The sequence below is a fragment of the Coloeus monedula genome, assembly GCF_965178545.1.
Source record: "Coloeus monedula genome assembly, chromosome: 9".
NCBI classification, from domain to species: Eukaryota; Metazoa; Chordata; class Aves; order Passeriformes; family Corvidae; genus Coloeus; species Coloeus monedula.
In genome coordinates this window covers 30,878,145-30,900,674 of record NC_138789.1, presented here as the reverse complement: position 1 = coordinate 30,900,674, position 22,530 = coordinate 30,878,145, and the positions used below count along the sequence as shown (strand labels likewise).

The 22,530-nt window shown below is 55.5% G+C and overlaps 1 protein-coding gene across 1 annotated transcript in view; it reads right to left on the bottom strand.

The window, feature by feature from the left end:
• Window positions 1–407: 407 nt before the first annotated feature.
• SGIP1 (SH3GL interacting endocytic adaptor 1) overlaps window positions 408–22,530 on the bottom strand; it is a gene marked incomplete at both ends in the record, with an annotated part of 47,085 nt that continues 24,962 nt past the window's right edge. The window contains 17 exons of the mRNA XM_082287409.1: window positions 408–430; window positions 860–1,024; window positions 1,533–1,597; window positions 2,401–2,603; window positions 2,904–3,036; window positions 3,888–4,043; window positions 4,645–4,756; window positions 9,741–9,800; window positions 10,575–10,634; window positions 12,990–13,116; window positions 13,862–13,983; window positions 16,598–17,044; window positions 18,784–18,858; window positions 19,710–19,802; window positions 21,082–21,167; window positions 22,034–22,085; window positions 22,437–22,461. Coding sequence (XP_082143535.1) covers window positions 408–430; window positions 860–1,024; window positions 1,533–1,597; window positions 2,401–2,603; window positions 2,904–3,036; window positions 3,888–4,043; window positions 4,645–4,756; window positions 9,741–9,800; window positions 10,575–10,634; window positions 12,990–13,116; window positions 13,862–13,983; window positions 16,598–17,044; window positions 18,784–18,858; window positions 19,710–19,802; window positions 21,082–21,167; window positions 22,034–22,085; window positions 22,437–22,461 — 2,004 coding nt within the window. The remainder of the gene's footprint in view (window positions 431–859; window positions 1,025–1,532; window positions 1,598–2,400; window positions 2,604–2,903; window positions 3,037–3,887; window positions 4,044–4,644; window positions 4,757–9,740; window positions 9,801–10,574; window positions 10,635–12,989; window positions 13,117–13,861; window positions 13,984–16,597; window positions 17,045–18,783; window positions 18,859–19,709; window positions 19,803–21,081; window positions 21,168–22,033; window positions 22,086–22,436; window positions 22,462–22,530) is intronic.

The following is a 22,530-nucleotide window of genomic DNA, read 5'->3' as shown; positions in this document are numbered from 1 at the left end:
TTGACAAAATGTAATCTACCTCTGTAAGCATTGTGCCATTCAACAGTACTACTATTAGATTTATATACCACAGTTTAAATTACATCCATTTCATGAATGGTAAAATGCTAAAACTCAAGTGTCTAACTGCCAAAATACAGCCTTACTGGAATGAGTACAATTTACAAATACAATAATTACATTTTAAAACCATTAACAATGTTACATCTAGAAGTAAATACTGGAGGACTGGTCAAGACGGTGTTTTCCAAGGAAAAAAATGCTGAAAGTTGTCGACACTTCCAACAGAAATGTCCCGAGTGCAGGATTTAGTTCATTTTCCTTAAACTGTAATTAAAACCCGTTCCACGCACAGCAGTCCTTGGGTATTTTCCATAGCATTTTCCATTGACTTGCATAAGCTTCCATCAGTTATCCGCCAAATATTTACCTAGAAACGGGATCAGAGATCAGCTGGGGGGAGGGAGCAGCCCTGATTCCCAGGAGTTCTTGCCCACCTCCACCAGCCCTGCGGCCCACGGGAAAATCCCCGTCTTTCTCTGCAGCAATGAACACAAGGAAAAATCCTCGTTACTCTCTGCAGCAATGGGGCAAAAGCTCTTCCTGGAGATGCCCTGGAGATCCCAGCCCTTGTCTTTCATGCAGGAGCAGGGATGAGCCATGAAATCCAAGGCTCTGGTGAGTGGCAGCAGGATTTATTTCATGCAGGGGAGCTGCTGTCCCTCTGTCCCCACCCGGGGAGCTCTGGGCTTGAGCAGCAACCAAATACACAGCACCAGCATTCCCAGCATCCCGGCACAGCCAGAGGGCACCTGCAGGGACACTGCCATCCCAAAGGAGCCGCTGGTGAGGCACCCACCTGCCGCAAACCTCTTCTTGATGAGGGAGAAGCGGTACCCGGCGCCCACCAGCTCGATGTCGCAGCTGGACAAGGTGCTGCCCTCGCTGGTGAACTGCACGGCCAGCGGGGCTGGGCTGCTCGGGCCCTCCGACAGCTGGAACCGCGCCAGCAGCGACCCCACGCCTGCAATTGGAACCCCAAAGGAGACCCTGATGAGCACGGAGGGGCACTCGGAGCGTCCCAGCACCGGCACGGGCAATGGGATGCCCAAAGTGCTGCAGGCAGAGACCCCGGGGTGAAATCCCCTCATCCTCCCAGCAGGATCCGGCTTTTCACACACCCCAGAGACAGGAACAGCTTCCCACATGGAAAACCTCTTGTGGGAGCCAGCAATCCTCCCAACAGGGATGGGAGTGGGGCCTCAGCCTTCTAATACAGGGGAGCAAAGGCCTTGGCAAACCACCACATCCCAAGCGGGTGTGTGAATGCCCCTCGTGGTGCCAAGGTGGTTGGCAAGGCAGCGCTGGTGGCACACAGCCCTGCTTTTTAAGCTCCAAACTTTAAATAGCTTTGTCCCCAGCAAGCCCCAGCAGGACTCCTGGAGTGCCTGGGCTTGTGTGCTGGCACCATCAGCGGGTCAGGGTCTGACTGAAGGATTCCGAGTTAATAACGTGCATATTTGTAGGATTACCTCCATTTTCTGACTTCTGGGAGATATCAGGGATCTTCCACAATATCCTTTGCTGTTCAGCATTCCTGCAAACACATGGAGAAGAGCATTTCTGTAAGCATCGAGAAATTGCCAAGGAGTCATTTGAATTTTGCTAAAGGCTGTGGAGGTAGAGGTGGGGAGGGAACTACTCTGGTGCTGCCCTCTGGAGCAGCAATTCTCTGGGAGCTTGGATTTGGGTTTCACCTGGTGGGTTTGGCAGTGCTGGGTTGGTGTCTGGACTGGATAGTCCTAGAAGGCTTTTCCAACCAAAAGAATTCTATGATTGTATAAGCTGAGCAGGAAAATGCTGTTCTTGGATTGCAGGAGTGATAGGTAACAGGCATGGGAATGTGCCAGTGGCTATGGCAGTGACAGCCACACATCCTTCCACAGCATCCCAGAATCCCAGACTGCTTTGGTTGGAAGGGACTTTTAAAATCATCTAATCCCACCCCCTGCCATGGCAGGGACACCTTCCACTATCCCAGGTTGCTCCAAGCCCTGTCCAACCTGGCCTGGGACACTTCCAAGGATGAGGCAGCCACAGCTGCTCGGGGCACCCTGTGCCAGGGCCTATGGCAGCAATGGCTGTGCATCCCTCTAAACCCTGGATAAAGCAGCCAAAACACAAAATAAGGGCTGATACTCTGCTGCCTGCACATATTCCTTCATCTCTGACCATTTTCTTGTGGGAGTGACAAGACAAAGGGAATCAGAGTGGTGTTTCATGTTTCCTCCTACAAGAGGAGGGCAGGTTTGGGTCCCCATCGTGGCCCCAGCTCCCACCCACAGACCCTCCTGCAGCAGGATGGGAATTCCAGGCAGGGACAGGATGAGCAACGCCTACCAGACAGCAGGAGGAAGCACAGCTTGGAGTTTGGTTACTCCTCCGTCGACGGGGACGAGGAACTGGACGTTGTTTAGAGCTACCGGTGTGGTCATTGCCTCTGTATTGTATTTGTAGTCGATGCGCAGGTCAGTGCTTGCAGGGTCACACCGCCAGCTCACTGCAAGGTTTAATGGAGTAGACTGAATACCCTGGGCAGATACCTTCCAAAATGACAGAAAAAACATTTAGTTTCCATAGGGCTGAAGGGAGAAATCCCATTTTACAGACGCGGACATCGCATTTGGAGGCAATACCTTGAATTCCCACTGAATTTAGTACTGGGCTTAAAGCCAGACAACCCAGTGCCACACAGAAGGGACAGTGGGACAGCAAGCCCCCACCTCACATTAGCTCCACTCTGCACTAGGGAAACACCATTTTTTACAGCTATAATTCCCTCTGGTGTTTTGGTTTTTTTTTTTTTTTTTTTGCACGGTTTTAGCTCACAAAAAAACCCCTACCTGGTATTTGAGCATATCCACATTGTAATAGGTGGCTTGAGGTTTCTGTTCCGATACCTTCTTTAGGTGAGTCATCAGGTTTGGCATGTTGACCCAGAACTCCTTGGAGCTGGAGTCACTCTGCACGTTGTCACTGCACAGAGGGAGAATGAACCCTTTGGACAAACCCACCTGGGCAGGAGAGAGCTGTTCTACACAGCACAGGGACCACACTCCATCCCACATCCCGAGGAATATTGGCTCCCTCCCACACAGCTCTGGCTCGTCCTGATCCGTGTGTGCTGGGAGTCAGAAACCCCCATGCCCTGGGCTGATCCCGCAGTGTGGGCAGCAGGAAAGGGGGGGATTCTACCCCTCTGCCCCACTCAGGTGAGACCCCACCTGCAGAGCTGCCCCAGCCCTGGGGCCAACAAGATGTGGAGCCCAGAGGAGGCCACAGGGCTGGAGCCCCTCTGCTCTGGAGCCAGGCTGGCAGAGCTGGGGGTGCTCACCTGGAGAGGAGAAGGCTCCAGGGAGAGCTCAGAGCCCCTGGCAGGGCCTGAAGGGGCTGCAGGAGAGCTGCAGAGGGACTGGGGACAAGGCCTGGAGGGACAGGACCCAGGGAATGGCTTCCCAGTGCCAGAGGGCAGGGCTGGATGGGATCTTGGGAAGGAATTGTTCCCTGGGAGGGTGGGCAGGCCCTGGCACAGGGTGCCCAGAGCAGCTGTGGCTGCCCCTGGATCCCTGGCAGTGTCCAAGGCCAGGCTGGATGGGGCTTGGAACAACATGATCTAGTGAAATGTATCTTTGCCCACAGCAGATAGGATTGGAGCTGGATGATCCTGATGATCTATCAACCCAAACCATTCTGGGATTTTTTAAAGTATTTAAGGTCTTAAGAGTTTCCCTCCCAAAACCGAGGAAGATACTTCAGGCCAAACTGCAAACACCCTGTTTTCCTGGAATCCCGCCTTCCCCTGGAATGCTGGTGAGGGAAGGGCTTACCAGCAGAGGAGCTGGGGGTTTGGCAGGACGTGCTCCAGCCTGTTGTAGTTGAGCACGCGGAAGGTGAGCACGGCCGGAGAGGGGTTGTTGGCAAAGTGTCGGGTGATGCCCGCCGGGAAGGACAGCACCATCTCCCCCGTGATCTTCACGATGCACCTGCAGCGCCCAGCACAGAGACCCAGGGGGGAGGAGACGGGGCTCAAAATGCAGCAAGGAGGGAGGGGCTGCACCGTGGATGGTGTGGGGACAGCCCCCACTGCCCACCCGACACATCTGAGCCTCTGGTGGCCTCAGAGAGAGCAGAAACAGCAGAAGGGCTGACTGGGATATTCTTGAATATCAGTGCCCTGTTTAAAGCTTCTTATTTTTGCTGTCATTCAGTATTTCAGTGAAATGAATTTGTCTTTGGTCTGCCCTTTTGGGTTTTATCTATTAGAGGGTTTTAAAACAGGGAAAACCCTCCAAGTTTCTGTTGGAATGCCATCCCATTTTGGTCAGGGCATGGGGAGGGAAAGTGCAGCCCCCTGCCACCCTTCCTGTGCTCCTCTCTGAGATTCCTCACACCAAGTCCTCACCTCCCTTTCAAACAGGGCACCCCAGCCGTGTCCCACCCCTGGACACCCCAACACGCACATGCCGAGCCCACATCACCTCCTGTCCCCCTCCCCATCCCTCACAAAGCCTCTCCAGCACCCCCTGCCTGTCCCAACCCCAAAACTCCCCCAGGGACACCCCGACCCTGGGGGTCGGCACCTACTTGTTGGGGTCGGCCCCTTTGAAGTACGCGTTGACGGTTTCGGTGAAGGCGGCGGCCACGGGCAGGGTGTCCTGTGCCCCCATGGTGAGGGGGCTGGGCCCCCGCGACGAGCCTGCAACAGAGCAAACAGCACCCCTTGGCACCCCCGGGCACCACGGCCCCGCTCCCCGGGACTGGCAGCTCGCTGTGCCCCCCAGCCTGACTCGATGGGCAAATCATCACCAAAAAAATCCCCCAGGCTTTGGATGAGGCTTTCAAAACGTTTGGAAAATGATTTTTTCCCCCCAGCTGCCAAAAGCAAGCAAAGAAAAGGATGGAGATGGCCAGGCGGGAGCAGCATGCGGGGCCCCCGGCGCGGGGGCTGCCACACGGCAGCTTTGCATGACAGTTTTTGCAGTCGCTTTTTGGGCCCCGCAAAAAGGGGCTGGGGGTGTTCATTGTGTCACCCCCGGGGAGCTCAGGCTGCCCCTGGGGATCGGGGTGTTGGCAGTGTCCCCCTGATGTCCCCCCAAGCTCAGGGGGGTCCTGCAGTCCCCGGCACACTCTGCTCTCCTCTCCTGCCCGCTGTGCCAGGAGCATCCTTCACACCCTGCTCGTTCCACAAAACCCTCAGTGTCCGACGGGAAATCTGCAAATCATCAGCAGCCTGGAAGAACAGAGGCCCTGGCACAGGGTGCCCAGAGCAGCCGTGGATGCCCCTGGATCCCTGGCAGTGTCCAAGGCCAGCCTGGACAGGAGCCACCTAGGATGGTGGAAGCTGTCCCTGCCCATGGCAGGGCTGGAATGAGCCAAGATTTAAGGTTCCAACCAAACCAAACCATTCTCGGATTCCATGATTTGAAAAAGGGGAAAAGTTTGCTTCGGTGGCGCTGTGCATCCATGGACACTCACCAGGCTCTGAAATAATTCAGCCCTGCAGGGTCACACACGGGTTTCCCTTGGCTGGCCAGGAATTGTTGCTTCCAAAAGACATTTGAGGATGAAATCATCACTGCAGGTGCCCCTGGCATGCTGGAAACCCTCTGTGGGACCACAAGCTCTGTGCCCACCACCAAGGGGTTGGCACAGCCAAGCCCTCACCTCTTCCCAACGGAAAGCATCCAAAGATCAGCCCAGATGTACAAGGTGTTGTACCACCCCAAAGCTCCTGGAGAGGTCACTCCCTGCCCTGGCAGCGCCCTTCAGCCTCCTCTATTTCCTGCAATGCCCCTTTGGAACCTTTTTTTTCTCCCACATTCTGTACACCAGGTGAAGCACGAGGATTATTTTGCCCCAAACCAGCTAAAAAGGAACAGCAGAGGACTCCAGAGGGGCACCTTATCCAGGGACCCCCTCACTCTGTCACTGTCATCACCGGGTGGGTGGAAGCGGGGATGGATCCAGCCCGGGGTTTGCTCGGAGCGTGTGAGCCCCTGCCAGCTCCAGCCAGAGCCGTAGGAATTCCAACGCCAGCCTCGGAATGGGCAGCACCTCCACAGGCAGCGGATGAGGGGGATGCAACGCCAAGCAAAATGTGCCACGTTCCTGGTGAGCTCTTCTGCTTGGGCTATCCTCAAAAATGATCCCTTCCCTTCTTTCTCTGCTGCTTCCCATTGCTGCCCCAGTAAATAAAAGGGTTTGGGGGCAGGAAATTGGGATTTGCAACATCTCCCGGGGGGAAGCACTTCTGTCACTTCAATTACGCTTTGAGTTTGGGTGTATTAATGGGAGAAATTATGGTTTTCACCAACAAGGAGGATTCCTCACACCTTTCCAAGGCACCCGTGTGTTAATGGATAAATCCTAAGTGCTCTTTCCTAGAGGCACAGATGAAGGATTTTCCCTTCCATGGTCTAATGCAGCCTAAAAGTGTAAAAAATGGATGCAGCCACACGTGTCCCTCTCGGTCACGCATCCGAAGAGGCTCAGGGGAATCGGGGATCCCAGCTGCAGCCCGGGATGAGGATGCTCAAGGAGCGTATCCGGCTGTTCCGGGATGGGCAGCTGCAACATCTCCCCCACACACACCAGACCCATTGCCACACACGCATCCATTAATTATTAATTAATTACCCTAACGAGCCCAGAGCCTCTTGCTCCCGAAGCCACAGCCCAGGATATCCCTCAGGGATTCCCTGATGGACATCCCACTGAAGGATAGACACAGTTCCAGATGAGGGCACAGGCAGCTCCCTAAAGCCACGGGACACCAAACCCCAAAGCCCCGTGACTGAGGGGACGTGCAGGACATAGGACAGCACATTTTCTATCAATCCTTTCCAAAGACACCACTGGGAGCAAATCCTTGCTCCCCACCCAGAGCAACAACCCCTCAGAGCATCACACCCAGCCGATATCCCGGCAGCGGGATATTCCCACTGCATCCACCTGGAAATACAGATGGGATTCCAAAAACATCCACAAAGTCTGGCTGTGGAGGGGGAAACCGGAGGTGTCACCAAGCAGAGGAGCCTCAGGCTCATCTCATAGGGAAGGCACAAGGAAGGGCTTGGCAATGGAATCATCATTCCTTGGAAAAGGAAAAGCCCACTTCCCAAATGTGCAAACTCCAGCTGGGTTTAGCCTGGACCCCGCACCAGGGTATGGAATGAGGGGCAGGGGTCTCCCACACCACCACACCTTTCTCCTTGTTTCCCATCTCCTCCTTTTCCCCTGTTTCTCTGCATCTGTATGAGATTCCTTGATTCTCCAGGATGAAAAATCAGGAATACACAGGGAGATCTCATGGATCCCCTGAGCAGGCTCAGCTGGGCTGTGGGAATCTGAGTCCATCCGAGCATCAGTAACAACAAAACATCCTCATTTCTAATTATCTAAAAATCATGTGGGTGGAATTGGGGTTCTTGGTTCCTTCCACTCTTCCCTCATGAATCCATAAATTCTTCTCTTCATGGCTTCAGAGAAGAAATAAATAGTGAAAACTCAGGTTTTCGCTACAAAAGAAAAGTATAAACTATTATAAGCATTAGAATTATTTTCCAGAAACCTGAGAGACCAATCCAGTTGCTGTGGTACAACTCCACCCCAAACTTGCCTTTTCAGCTCCTGCTTCTGAAGTCTTTTTTATGAACATTTCATTTGCACAAACGACCTGATAATCATGGAGACAAAAATAAATCCACTTTATGGAGCTTTGGATCCAGCCATAAGGAGCAGACCAGCTTAATCTGCCTTATTTTTCCCTAAAAAAGGTGGAAAATGCAGTTTTGGAGTAGCCAGGGATCCCAGAACATGACTCTGCATGAGAGCATCGCCACATCTCTTTTCACACAGGAACAAACTGCCCCATGTTCATCAAGCACATGGATCTTGCCACAAAAAAAAACCCCCCAAATCCAGACAGAAAGCATGACTTCCCTTCTGGCATTCCATGCCCTGAGTTCCAGACGCCAAACTCAGCAGATCTCCTCTCACTTCCCTGCAGATGAAATTCATCTTTTTTATTTTCAAGTTGGGCTTAAATATTTAGAGATAAATCAGGAAATCCAGCGTGTGGAAGTGAGACAGCTCCTTCGTGGGCTGTGGGATGAGCCCGGAGGCAGTGCCACAGTCCTGCTTTCTCGGGATAATCCCACCCCGTGCTCCACACCATTCACACCACCAGAACCAAGAATTGCAATACAAGGCTAATATTCCAAGGCACAAGAAGACCCCCAAAGGTGGGTGTGCAGTGCTGGTGCTGGACTGAGCGAGGGGCAGGAGGAAGCACGGAGCAGGGGGAATGTGCTGCTGGAATATCCGTGCTGAGGGATAACGCAGTCCCTGCTGCCCTCAGCTCTTCCCAGAGCTCCCAGCAAGCACCTGAGAAAGGAAACCCAAGCAGGGATTTTAGCTGGAAACAGCAAAACTGCCCCAAGCACCAGGAGGAGGCAGCTCCTCCACGACCTCTCCTGGGTCTAAACTGGGAGATGCCGCTGGAGTGGGGACATCAAAGTGGGAATTGCCCAAGTGGGGACCTTGGAGCCAAGGAAAAATGAGGAAAGGAAGGACCCAACGCCCCTGGTCACCACCAGCCTGATCCCTGCCTCCTGCTGCTGCTCAGCCATCACGGTCACCTGCAGGGGTTTGCTCTACGATCCCAACAACCCGTGCCAGGCAGTGCCACCCCAGGCCACTCCTTTGCAGGAGGGGACACACTTTGGGATCACACATGGAACATTCTCCGGCACGCCCCGTGCCAGCAGCACCCCCAGCTCTGCCTGCAAGCACCACAACAGCTCCCAGATGCTTCCCTGGGGATTTGAAGCTCCTCGCCCTGCTGCAAGCGAACCTCCTACTTTTCGTTCTTGTTGAAAGGATAATGTTGGCTCAGTGCCCGCGGGATGAAACTTCCCCCAAAGCCTCGGGGGACTAGCCACTCACCCTTTGTCCCCTCTGGGATGTGACACTGCTCGGAGAAGGTGCCATCGGCCCCAAACCGAGGGTTTCCCCTCCCTGCATCCTCCCCAACGCTCCTCATCCACCAGGGACCCAAAAACCTCCAGCACCTCCAACCAAGCACCCCAGCAGCACAACCTGGCAGCAGCGCAGGGGAGGTGCTGGCAGTGCCTGCGCATTCCCAGAGCCCTTCCTGCCGAAAACTGGGATGGGAGGTGGGGAGGAGGCAGCGAAGCCGACACCCTTTGGGTTTGAATTAACCAGCCCGCTCCGGGGAACGAGCAGCTCGCGGGGAGAGTGGAGAGAAGCCCTGGTTGACAGAGTCAAGTTCCTCGGCAGCGCAAGCGGCTCCGCTCCCTGGTTTTCACCTCCGTCTGGGAACATTCGGAATGTTCGTTTGGGGTTTTGGGTTTTTGGTTTGGGGCGGAATTTTTTGGTGGTTTTTTTTTGTTGTTGTTGTTTTGGTTTTTTTTTTTTTTTTTGAAAAGGGAATGAACGAGGAACAAGAGATCAGCGGGACAAAATGCACAAATCAAATCAAAACGATTCCGGTCGGACCGACGATGTCATCTAAGTAGCCATAGCATTCCGCACGGGAAGCTCGATTGGATGGAGCCTGGAAAGCTGGATTGGATGGAGCCTCGGAAGGGAACCCCGGGAGCGAGAGAGCGAGAGCGGGGGAGAGCGAGTGGTTACCGGGCGTGCTTTGCACAACTTACCTTCGAAAGTCAAATAAAACTTTCCTCTGTCAAACCAAACGAGGGAAGGCTGTTCATTCTCTGTATGGCCAGGAGTTGAAGCGGGATGGGAAAGGTCAAGGAGAGGGAGAGAGAAGGACACAGTGTGAGTCACAGAGCAGGTCATTAATGTCGCTACGGGGAGGGGGCGGGCGCTGCAGGGCGGTCACACGTGCAGGGACAGGGGCGTGACACCCGGGCGCTGGCTTGGGAGACAAAGCGGAAAGCAAAGCTATGGAAGCCCAGATGGAAGAGTCGTTCTGCCCGCTGGGTGAGCATTTTGGAGGGGTGCTCTCGCTTTCTTTTGGCTACAGTAGAAGAGGCTTTGTCGGCTCATGCATCCGTCAGCGTGTTCTGCCTGCGCGGAGCGGGGCCAGCGCGCCCTGCGCCCCTCAGCGCCGGCGCCGCCTCCGCCAGCATTCCCGGCGGGAATGCCACCCCGCAGGGACACTCAGGGACAGTGACACGTGGCTGTTTGCTCTCGCATCTCAGGACACGACACTTGCAGAGAACCAGACACACGCACACAGAGCAGCAGACCCTAGCTGGAATCTTCCCTTTCCCGTCACAACCAGCTCCCTGCACTCCCACCGCCTCCAAAGCCACCACGCTGGAATAACTCGGGATGGGGTGTGTGTGGGGGGTGGGGAGAAACAGCTTTTTGAGCTGCTAAATGAACCTTTTGGAATTTGGGAGGTGCCAACCTTCCACCTCCGAGTCCTTTGAGTCACTGAGAAACTGTCATGCAAGGTGCTGCGAGCGGTGGGTGCCGCTCCGAAGGCGGATTTCTTGGAAAACTCCCTGCTAGTACAGTACCTGCCGGCGTTTCACTGCGCCTTTCAAACGCGGGCAGTTTGGCAATAAAAGCATCATCCTCTGATAACACAAGCAGAAGAAACGCAAAGGAAAGAAAGAAAGAAAAAAGAAAAGAAGAACACAAAAAGAATGAAAACACGGATCCCAAGTGAAACCAAGCAGTGCACTTGTATCAACGGAGAGACAGAGAGATGACGGAAGGGGCACCGACACGGGAATAAACCAGCTCCTTGCTCTGCCAGGAATTGTCCAGACTGACACGCAGCCAACGAGGAAAGCACACCAGAACAGCACGGAGGACACGGAGATGGAACAACCCTTCACGTGCTCTTGGACAAACTCCGTCGGACTTTGCCACAGGGAACGGGGAAAGCGGTGGAGACGGACTCCAACCCCAGCTGCATTGGGGTGTCCCAGACCCCCGTGACCTGCAGTGCTCCCTGATCCCAGACCTGCCCATCCCTGCACACCTCCCACCCCAGCTTCTCCTCGTTTGGGAATTAGAAGTGCTCCCTCTTCTGCTGTGGGTTTTCCTGGATGCTCGCCCAGCACCAGCGCCCGACCTTGCCTTGGTGGGGACAAGGAGATGCTTTCCCAATGCAGATCCCAAACCCTGTCTGTCCCTGCCTGTCCCCCATCCAGCTTTTCCCAAGGTTTAGGTTGGATGCCAGCTGAAAAGGTTCCTCATCCAGAGGGTGCTGGGTACTGTCCAGGCTCCCCAGGGAATGGGCACGGCCCTGAGGCTGCCAGAGCCCCAGGAGTGTTTGGACAACACTGCCAGGGATGCCCAGGGTGGGATTGTTAGGGTGTCTGTGTAGGGCAGGAATTGGATCAGTGATCCTGGTGGATCCCTTCCCACTCAGCATAATCTCCGCATGGAGCTGGAGATGCAAAATGTGGGATGCTCCTCCTGGCTGCCCCATTTGGAGCTCCCCATCAGGGGTGATCCCAGAGCCCTGATTTTGGCTCTCCTCCAAGGAAACCCCCATGGAGGGGGTGGGACCCCAGTCCGGGACCCCAGCCCAGCAGCCTCACCCCCCTTGCTCAGCATGGGGAGGTGGTTAAAACACCCAACAGCAGCTCTTGTTCCCAAAAATGTATGAGAGAAAAAAATAAATCTAAACTGAGAGCCTGAGGCACCTCGAGAGGTGGGAGCAGCCCTCAGCCCGCTCCCATCGCCCTTCCCAGCCTCCTGCAGCCCCTGGGACCATCCCTGTCCTCAGCCTGGCTGTCCCCTCCACCAAAACCACGTCCCTGTGGCCACCGTGCCCTCAGGCACCAGTCAAGGCCACTGCCAGTGCCACCAGCGGTGGCCTGTGGCACAGGGGACGCTCAGGGCTGGCTGCCCCTCGCTCCAGGTGACGCTTTCCCCAGCGAGGTGCTGTGACAGTGACAAGAGCCGGAACAGGTACGAGCACCCACAACAGCTGAGAGTGAAGCAACGACAGGATGGAGACGCAGTCGGAGACTCCAGCAACCCCACGGGGAGGGCTCGGTGCCACCGGCACCGCGGGGACAGCGCCGTCACCAGCACCTTCCAGCTGCCACAGGCGGGGTTGGTGGCAATGCCACCGCTCCCCACGGTGACAGCAGTGGCAAACGCTGCAGCCAGCACGGTGGCCGAGCGCACGGGAACTCCCGCCAGGCTGGGTTTTCCAGAGGGTTGGGAAAAAAAGACAAAGGAGGAGGGTGTTCCTGGGAGAAGATGGAGCTGCAGGAAGCGAGGGGCAAGGGGCTGGCAGCCAGGGGGTGGCAGGGATGGAGGGGGGGGAGCGCTGGCAGCAGGGATGGGGGGACAGGAGGGGACAGGAGGGGATGGAGGCGGGAGGTGTGGGGGGACCCAGCGCCTGGAGCTGGGAGCTGCCAGCCACACTCGATTCCCACTCCTTGTCTGAGCCCCGGGGTTTTGGCAAACCCCATTTTTTTCAGGACGCTCCGCCAAGAGGAAACTGCAGCGTTTGGTTCTGCTCTAGGACGTGCCAAGTGGCTGGGAAGAGACTTTTCCAAGACCCCTTTTCCTGTTACCGCTTTAAGGGGAAGTGTGAATTTAAGACATTCCAAGAGACTTAATATTCCTGGATCCCAAGGTCTGGCTTCCAGCCCCACTCCCCTCCAGGCACAAGCATCCCCTGCAAGAAAAGCTTATTTTGCCCCAATTTACAGCCCAGAACCACATTTCACATTACAATTCCCTTGACTTTCACCAAACATCCATTTCCCACAACATTTGGAAAAACTTCCCTCACAGCATCACCCTCCTGATCCATCACCCCCCTCAAATCCCTGCTAGCATTTAAAACCCTGATGAAAGCTAACGAATCCAACCCCAAAGAACGATCTAGCGAGTGAAAAGGCCTCGGGAATTACTGGAGGACGTAGGAAAGGTGAAAGAACAGCAGTGCTGTGTGTGTTTACCGACGGTGGGAGTGGTGGCTGCACTCAGGGAATTGGTGGAAGATATGGAAGAAGTACTTTCAGCACGGGCTAGAGGTGCTATCGGAGGAGGGCTGGAGGAGTGGATGGGAGGGCTAAAAGGCCTGGACTGGAGAGAAACATAAAACAACACAGAGTTAAAGCAAATCTGCACAGAAACGTTTGCATCAAACCAATAAAGTTTTGCCTGGACCCTCAGAGCCTCCTGATTGCTCCACTGGTGTCCCAGAGGAAAAACTGGAATGAGTTCTTTTGGTGCCAATGGTATTTGAGCTCGGAGCTGGGAAAACAGATTATCCCCACCATCGTGTGGGGGTGAGTGTTTGAGATTCCCACCCATCCACGCTGAGGATGGGAGCCCCCAGGAGCTGTGGGATGGATGGGATGGGCTGGGCACCGGGAAGGGAGCAGTGCCCACCAGATGCCAGCTCCCCAGGCCCTCAGGGATCCTTTGGGATCAATCCTAAAACCCTCACACCTTACCTGAAGCAGCCGGGGGCGGCAGGACAGGACACCACGGCCCAGCTGGGTCCACCGTTCCCGGGACAGCCCGATGCGCTCTGCCCCGCCCCCAGACCCTTCCCTGGGGCACATTCCCATCTCAGCCCATTCCCTGCCTCTGCCACGATTGCGGACCGCGGTTTGCCCACGGTTGGCATCACCAGGCTGGCAGAGCAGAGGCGGGCACAGCCCTTCCCACAGGGAATTCACCCCAGCGGACAAATCCTAGTAAACAATCCCCAACACACCCATCCCGGTGACCGCTCCGCTCCACTGTCTCGTTCCAGACTGGGAATGCCACCCACCACCACCCCTGGCACATCCCTGCCGTGGCCCCGGTGCCCCCCACGTACCACGTCGCTGACGGGGGGTTTGCCAGGGGGCAGCTTGGGCCGGGACGGGGGCCGGGGCGGCGGCGGCGGGGGGGTGCCACATGTGGCCAGCGGCGTTCCGGGGCGAGCCGGGGACGAGGAACCTGCAACAAACGGGAGCTGTGAGCGCCCCACGGGCTGTGCCCCCACGGGTGCCCACCCCAGAGCCCCACGAGCTCCCCGTGACCACGGCACAGCCCAGCAGCTTTGCACGGAACATTCCAGGATTGCTGATGCCCACGGGCTCCCGGCAGGGGCTGCTCAGTGCCCGGTTCCCTCAGCAAAGTTGTTATCAGAGGAGTCGTACAGCTGTCCCAAAAAAACGGGGGGCAGCGGGAATATGGTGATGGATGAACCACTGCTCCAGGGGCAGCACAACCGGGAATTAGGGATCCTCAGCACAGGGATAAAGCTTTGTCCCAGCACAGAAGGGAAAGGGTGGAAGGGGAGGGTTCTGGGATGTGCTGGGAGCAAATCTCCCACACAAATCCCAACCCTCTGGAAGAGGCTCCCAGAGGAAGGGGTGCTGATCCCAGGGCTCACATGGGCCCTGGCCCTGCTGCAAAGGGGGATTTTTGGGATCCAATGGAAATTCCAACAGGTGTTTCATGGGAGATCCAGGAGGCTGCTTCACTCCACACACAGGAATTCCTTCCAGGAGGAGTCCAGCAATGACTGGAGCTGGACAGAGCGGGCAGGGGTGGCACCAGGACATGAAGGGCAGCAGAAGTGGGAGGGAATTCAGTCCCCATTCCCAGGACAACTGACCCAGTGTTTGCCATGAACTTCCATGGAGCTCAGCAGCCCCAGGGTTGGCTCACACTGATGAGATGATGACTTAGTAATTTTCCCACTTCCAAGAGAATAATTTCCTAAATCGTTTGGGTGAGACCCAGATTAAGGAAGGAGCAAAGCTGGATTTATAGAAATGACAGGAGGTGAAGGAAAGCAGGCTCAGACAAGAGAGGGCCTGGCTTAAAGGGAGTAAATTCCAGTCCTTCCTTTGCACAAATCCAACATTCAGGCCACTTTTATTAAAAAGCCTAATTTGGCAACCAAAGCTTGAATTTTCCCCTTCCTTATCCTAATAAAAGCCTGACAAAATAGGAAAGATTGTGGGAAAATATCCTTGTGAGTGGCACAGGGAGGGTTCTGTGGCCACCAGGTAGCCAAAGCCCTGCCAGATGGTGGCTTCTGTCCAGGGAATGGGTATTTCCTAGCACCAGAAACTGACAGCATGTGGAAATGAGCACGGAATCAGAAACCTGCTGGAAGGCTGGGCTTGGAGCAGCGTGGTGTGGTGGAACGGGGCTGGAACAAGATGAGCTCTGAGATCCCTTCCAACCCCACCCTTCCACCGTGACCCTGCACAGGGCCCCAGCCCTGCCTTGGGGACACCCACGGGAGCTGAAGGCAGGAGGGGATCCTGGCATGGCTCTGCTCCCAAAAACCGGCCTTGGGAGGGTGGAAGGACAGGTGCTGGGTCTGTACCACACCCCTGGATCAGCTGCCACGGGCTGCAGCTTTTGGAGGATTTGCACCATTTTTGGGTGCCTGTGTCCACGCTTCCATTTTCCAGTTCGCTGCGCTGGGGAATGCCGAGGTGCAACAGGATGCAAAGCAGTCCAGAACTGAGCCAGGAGACAATTCCTGGGGAGAAGGGATGTGGATCTTCTGGGACAGGCTGAGCAGGGCTTCTCCATCTCATCCACTCCCACATGGGGAGCCCCAGCACATCTCCATCCTGCACTCAGCTGGGAAGGGGCTGGAGAGCAGTGCAGGATGAATCCTGGTGGTTCCTGCTGCTGGAAGCTCCTAGAGAAGGCCCAGCTCCAGCAGTGGCAGCAGCAGCTGGACACTGCAGCCCCCACAGGGCCCCCCAGCCACCCCCAAGCCAGCACAGAAAAGCCACCAGCACTGAAGCAAAGCCACACTCACAGCACCAGCCACACTCGGGGGCCCCTCCGTGGAGGTGACAAACGCCCCAGGCAGTGACACAACTTCCAAGCTCCCGTGACGAGGGTGACAGAGGTGGGATATGGAGCTGGGGAGCTGCACACCCACCCCACCACCGGTGCAGGTTCCTCAAGGCTCTGTGAGGTGATTCCCTCAAAAATCACCTCTGGTGGGTGCAGGATGGGAACACTGGGCTGAACTGGGGTCAGGCCCTAAAAGAGCAGGCTCAGGCTGCAGCTCCTCAAGCAAGGAGGGTGAGGAAACCGAGCCTCCCCGAGCTCGCTGGCCCTAATGAACATTTCTAATGAAGCAGGTGAAGGCAGGCAGAGGCAGCAGGCTCTCCCGTGGGAGAGGCTCACCCTGGAACACATCTCCCCATCCCCAGCTGAGCATCCACACCCAGAGCCAGGAAGGACCAAGCACCGCTCAGACCTGTGAATAATCGGGGTGAGAGGACTCGATTTAAAACCCCCCGGGATCCGAGGCTCGCTCAGATGATTTGCCTGAAACACTTCTATTCCCACGGAGGACAAAACTGCAGCAACAACAACCCCGCGCCCAATTTTGGGGTGCGGGGGGCGGCTCCCGGGAGCTTTGGGGAAGCCGCCCCACGGGAGCGCAGCGAGGGGCAGGGAAGGACACGGGAGGCGCGGGACACACGCTGGAAGCACGGGACGGCCGGGCACGGGCACAGCCAGGCGGGAGGGGACGGCGGCGGTCAGCACGGGCACCCCGAAGCACACCCGAGCTCTCAGCACGTACCGCTGGTGCTTCCCGTGCTGGCGCCCGGTCCGGGGGACGACACCACCGCGCGGTAGGTGGGCGGCGGAGGGGGCGGCGGGGTGGCTCTTTGGCCCGGCCCAAAATCTTTGGGAGAGGCGACCGGCTCGGCGGAATCATCCTTAAGGTGGGGCTGCTCGGAAAGCTTCTTGGGAACGTCTTCGAGCTGCAGCGGCGAGGGCAGCGGGCGGGGATGCTCGGCCGGAGCGCTGGCCGGGCTGCCCGCGGCCGCCGGCGGGGACGGCGCTTTGTCCCGGGGCGACAATTCCGGAGGCGCGTTTTCCGGGGATTGATCGGAAAAATTGACCCACTTGTCTTCCGCGGTGGCAGCAACAGATTTGGGGGACGGCACGGGGCCAAAAATGCTGTCCAAGTCATTGATGGACGGGAGTTTGTCCCGTTTGGGCTCTGCTGCTGCCTGGTCCCCTCCTGTGGTCAGAGGAGGTTTATTTTACACCGAGCATTAAGCGAGGGCTCCGCTACTCTCTACGGGCTCTACTTCTACGGGAAAGGCCCTAAAACCACCTTTTCTTATTTCTATTTATATAATTCATGGGCAAGAACGTTTCCACCACAGCCATGTGCGACATGGAATGAATCCTGCGGGATCCAGAGGCTGGAGGAGGGAGCATGCACCACGAGCCAAGAATCCCAAATCCCCCCAAACTGACAGCCTTTTTTGCCCTCTAAACCACATCACGTCCTTATCAGCAGCTCGGAGGTACCAGCAGATACCAAAGGTGTGCACTCAGCGCTCTGGCACGCCCCGCTCTCTGTCTGAATATATATTTATAAACACTCAGGTATAAATATATATATTTCAACATGCTGCTTGGACACTGCTGGAGGCTGGACATGCAGCACAGGATGCACACAGGGAATGTATTCCAGCCACAGGGAATGTTATTCCAGCCACAAGCGGGTACAGATCGGGACTTCAGAGCTCTGCTCACTGAGCCACCACACACCAGCATTCCCACCTGACTCCAGAACCACCACAGATCCGTCAGCCAAGCATTTCACATCCAGGGAAGGGAGATCCTAACACTGAAACAGCATCACCCCATCCCTGCTCCTCTCTTTTGGGGATCCATCCACAGCTCTACATTTAGGGTGGAGGGGATGAAATAGGATTTTGCTGAACCAGACCTCAGCCACTTGCTTTACAAATCCACAAGACACAGCCCAGCAAATGATCCAGCATTTGCTGCTGGGAATGGATTGATGGATGGAGATGGACACCCTGCCAGCCTGGCTGCTCCCACAGACAGGAAAATTGGGATACAGGAGCACAGATGAGGTGGTGATGGACAGAGCAGTGAGGCCAGAGCAGGGGAGCTCTTCGTGGCAAAGGAGTTTCATCCCAAGGGGCTCTGACTGCCCCCACACAGTGCCCGATCCAAAGGCACTGCCTTCCCTGCTCACATCCCGCTTTTCCATCAGCCAGCACCATGAATTATATGCTTGGAAGCAGCTGATGTCCTCCGGCTGCATCCAACACCTTTCCATCCCCGCCCTCGGGTTGTCCTTCATTCCCAGCACCATTCTCCCTCCCTGCCCCGGGCTGCAGTACCAGGGGGGCTTTTCCCACCTTTCAGTAGGAATTGGGGGGCAGGGAATGCAAGAGCAGCTCCCTGCCCCAGGCAGAGCCTGCACACCCCATTATTTCCTCAGCACAGCCCATGCAGGGCTGCTCCAGGCAAGAACAGGGCTCTGGAATTTGGGAATATATCCCAGTTCTCAGCAGGATATTAAGGCTAATCCTGCATTGCATTCCCAGAGTGACTGATCCAAAGGCAGGGATGCTGTAAAGAACATTAATTTCACCAACTTGGGAGCCAAAAAAAAATCTTTGTGCTGCTTCTACTGCAGCATCCACTGAAACACCACAGAGCTGTGGCTGCCCCTGGATCCCTGGCAGTGCCCAAGGCCAGGCTGGACATTGGGGCTTGGAGCAGCCTGGGACAGTGGGAGGTGTCCCTGCCCATGGCAGGGTGGAGCTGGATGAGCTTTACACTCCCTCCCAACCCAACCCGGTGTGGAATTCTCTGAATTCCGAGGGAAGAGGATGCACAGGGACCAAATCCGTGTCCAAAACACAGCCACAGGGACCTGTCCCTCCCTCCAGTGCCACCCCAGGCCCGGGCCGGCGCTGCCAGGGCTGTTACCGAGTGCCAGGGGCAGGGGGGAGCCGGTGCGCGGCGGCGTGGCTGGGATGTTCTTCGGGGGGAGCGGCGGAGGGGCTGGAACAGAGCACAGAGGGGAGAAGTTCAGCTGGAGAGCAGCAGGAAGCATGGAATATTCCATGGAATATGAAACAGGATTGCTGGGAAAAGGGGATAAGGCTGCGATGAGCTCCGAGCCCCGTCCGAGCCGGCCTTGGGCACTTCCAGGGCTGGAGCAGCCACAGCATCTGTGGGAATTCCAGCCCAGCCCCTCCCCACCCTCACAGCAGGAATTCCTTCCCAACATCCCATCTATCCCAGCCCTCTGGAATTGGGAAGCCATTTTCCTTGGGTTTTATGGAATTTTTTCCCCCCATTTTTACATCTCAGCCCACGCTCCTGTTTCAAACCCCTAAATTAGCACTTTAATTAAACCTGGAGCCTCTGAGGCACGGAGCTGCCTCCACCTTTCTCCCGCGCCCATCCCACGTGGATCCAGGATGTGCCTAAGGGATGGGGAATGCTGGGACTAATTAACAGTGGCTAATTAACCAGCGCTGCTTTACAGGGGCATTTCTGCGAAGGAAATGGTTCCCCAGCTGCCCCAGGCAAAGGGAGAGCTGCAATGAAAATCAGGGATTCGGGGTTGTGCAGCTCTTCCTGATGTTATCTTGGAAAAACTGGTGCTTCCAACTTTTCCAGCCAAATAACCACGGCATGAACGTGCAGGATCAGGATCCATCCCTCCATCCCGTATCAATCCCACTCCCTCCTCCAGCCCACGGTGCTGTAACCCAAGTCAAACCAAGGGGAAAAAACCAAAACAACCTCTAATTTAAAATACTATGGAATTGCACAGCCCAGATGAGGAAAACCCAAATCTTTGACCCGATTTCTGTAGGTATTAATTTAGTTTTGTTGTCACTTACTTCCAGTTGGAAAAGGTCTTGGAAGTTTTGGGGACTCTACGTTTGCGTTGACGGGCTGGGCTGACCCCCATATCTCAGGCTGGTCCAGAGCAGCTGAAAAAAAATCAAAAATAACCATTTGAAAGCAATGAAAAACCCAAACATTTCCTTCCAAACACCAAAGCACGCAGATGAGACGCTGAGGCTCTGGGAAAAGAGGGACCAGACAGTGACAGAAACCTCATTAATTAAAGACAGGGGGTTCTGTAACAGTGGATAATTAAAAGCCTGTCTGGGTTTGAAGCAGGACGTGCAATTAGTTTGACACTCATGCTGCTTGACAAACAAAACAATGCCAGGGATGGATTTGGAGGCTTTTTATGGGAAGGAAAGCATTGTACTGATGGCAAAAACGGTCCAGAATTTCAGGATAGGCAAAAAAACCAAACCCCATCAGGTACTAAAATGAAAAGAGAATTGTATTCACTGGGAATAAAGGGGGGGGGGGAATTGATATTTTTATATAGAATTGAAATTTCTTGGAGTTTTTTATGCAGAGAACTGCACACAAACATTGCTTTGATGAAAGGAATTAACTGGAGTCATTAATGACAGGACATAATGAGGCTACAAGGGCAGTGGCCACTCCCTGAGGTCCTGGAGGCTCCAGGAGGAGGAGGAGGAGGGAGGGACAACCCGCTCCAGGGGGTGAATGAGGTTGGTTTTGGGGAAAACAAGCCTTGCAAGGTCCCTGTGCTTTGGGAGAGCAGGGAAAAACCAGGTTTGGAAGGAAGCAAAGTGTCTCTGTCAAACAAACACTGTTTTGGGGGGAAAAATGCCGTTTTTGAGGTGGCATTTCCTAGGAATGGAGGCGCTTGTCCAACAGCTGCAGCCAGAATCCTGGACGGAGTTAAACTCCCCCTGCTCAAGGGTTTGATGGGGAAGTCCTGAGTTTGGATATTCTTGAGCTGTTCCCTGTCAGGATCTCTCCCAGACTTCGTAATTAACTAATTGACTTAAGCCCTTGCTCTGTTTCCATCCAACCCGAATTAACCCCGGCCCGAGGCCGCCCGGAATGTGGCCACCCATCCTTCAACCCCTGCTTCAGCTTCTTCCTCCTCCAGCAGGAGGGCTGGGAACCTGGGAATCAGGGAATTGGTGAGCTTGGAAAAGCCCTCTGAGCCCATCGAGCCCAACCATCCCCCAGCACTGCAAATTCCACCCCGACCTTGTCCCCAGGTGCCACAGCCACACGGCTTTGAGATCCCTCCAGGGACGGGGCCTCCACCCCTGCCAGGGCTGGAGAACCTTCCTGTGTCCCTGCCAGGAGATGCCACCACGGCCCCAAACTCACCACGACCCCAAACTCGCCCGCCACAGCCCCCAAACTCACCATCCAACTTCTGCTCCTCAAACGCCGACTCCAGCGGGGGCCCGAAGAGCGGGGCCAGCGCCGCCGGATCTTCCCCGCTTTTCCTGCTGTGGGATGAGACAAGAACAGAGAATCCATGAGGGTCCTTCTTGAGTTCTGACCCCATGTTCGAGGCAAACACAAATATTTTCAAGGGATTTTTCTATCCCAGACCAACGAGGAGCTGGCCAAACACAGGATTCCAGGTGGGAAAAAGGGAAAGGAGAGTGGTAGCAGCACGGTGCCAACCCTGTGGTGCCACAGCAGCTGGGGGACAGCTCAAGCTGCTTTAGGATTAGTCCAAACTTCATGGGAAAGGACCAAAAAAAAAAAAAAAAAAAAAAAAAAAAAGCCTTGAAATCTGGGCCATGCTCTGGTCCAAGACACCTTGAGTCGAACCCTGGAGCTGCACAGGGCACGTTCCCAGTGAGATTTGGGGTTATTCCATAAAAACCTGCGTGTTTGCTGTCCTGAACCAGGATATCCCCGCCAAAGGTTGGCCAGCTCTCCCTATGGATCAGGCTCAAGGTGGCTTCCAGCAGGGAATGTCCTTGGTGCTTTTGGGGGAGAACAGGGACGGACACTGAGCATCCCAACCATTGTCAGCCCCTCAGTCCTGCCAAAATCCTGAAATGGTTTTGGTTGGAAAGACCTTAAAGCCCATCCCATCCCATTCCATGGCAGGGACACCTTCCACCATCCCAGGCTCATCCAGCCTGGCCTTGGGCACTGCCAGGGATCCAGGGGCAGCCACAGCTGCTCTGGGCACCCTGTGCCAGGGCCTGCCCACCCTCCCAGGGAACAATTCCTTCCCAATATCCCATCTAACCCTTCAATCTTCCCATCAAGCACAGTGCAAGTGGGAAGGTTCCAAACCCACACTGGGATGAGGTGCCTGAACCTTGGATGATCCCCCCCAGGGCTCTGGACTGACCTGGCAGGGTCTGGCGTGGGCGTGGAGCGCCGGGGCCGCGTGATCTCCTCACCTGCAGGTGGGACAGACATGGATGAGAGTCATTCCCATTCCAGAGCATCCCCCTGGGCCCCCAGACCCCGTGGTGGCAGGGGGGTCACACCTGGTGTCCCAGCTGCCCTGCTGGGGAGGTGCTGCCAGGAAAAATCTGCTTTGAATTCAGGTTTATCGCTGGAGAGAACAGAAGCAGGGAGCTGCACTGCCACAGGTATCCTAAGGATGTCCCCCCACATCCTTCTCCAAAGAAAGGTTTTTGGGAGCCACCAGCTCTGCCAGAAAACTCACTCATTTTTCCCCACCACCCTCCAAAACACCTCCACCAACTGCAAGAACTTATTTTTTCCAGGCTGCAGGAGATACTTACTGGATAAATTCCTTTTAATCGTGCCCTGGAAGGAGAAACACAAGAATAAGTGGGATGCACAGGGCCACGAGTGCATGGCAGGTGTCACCCCAGA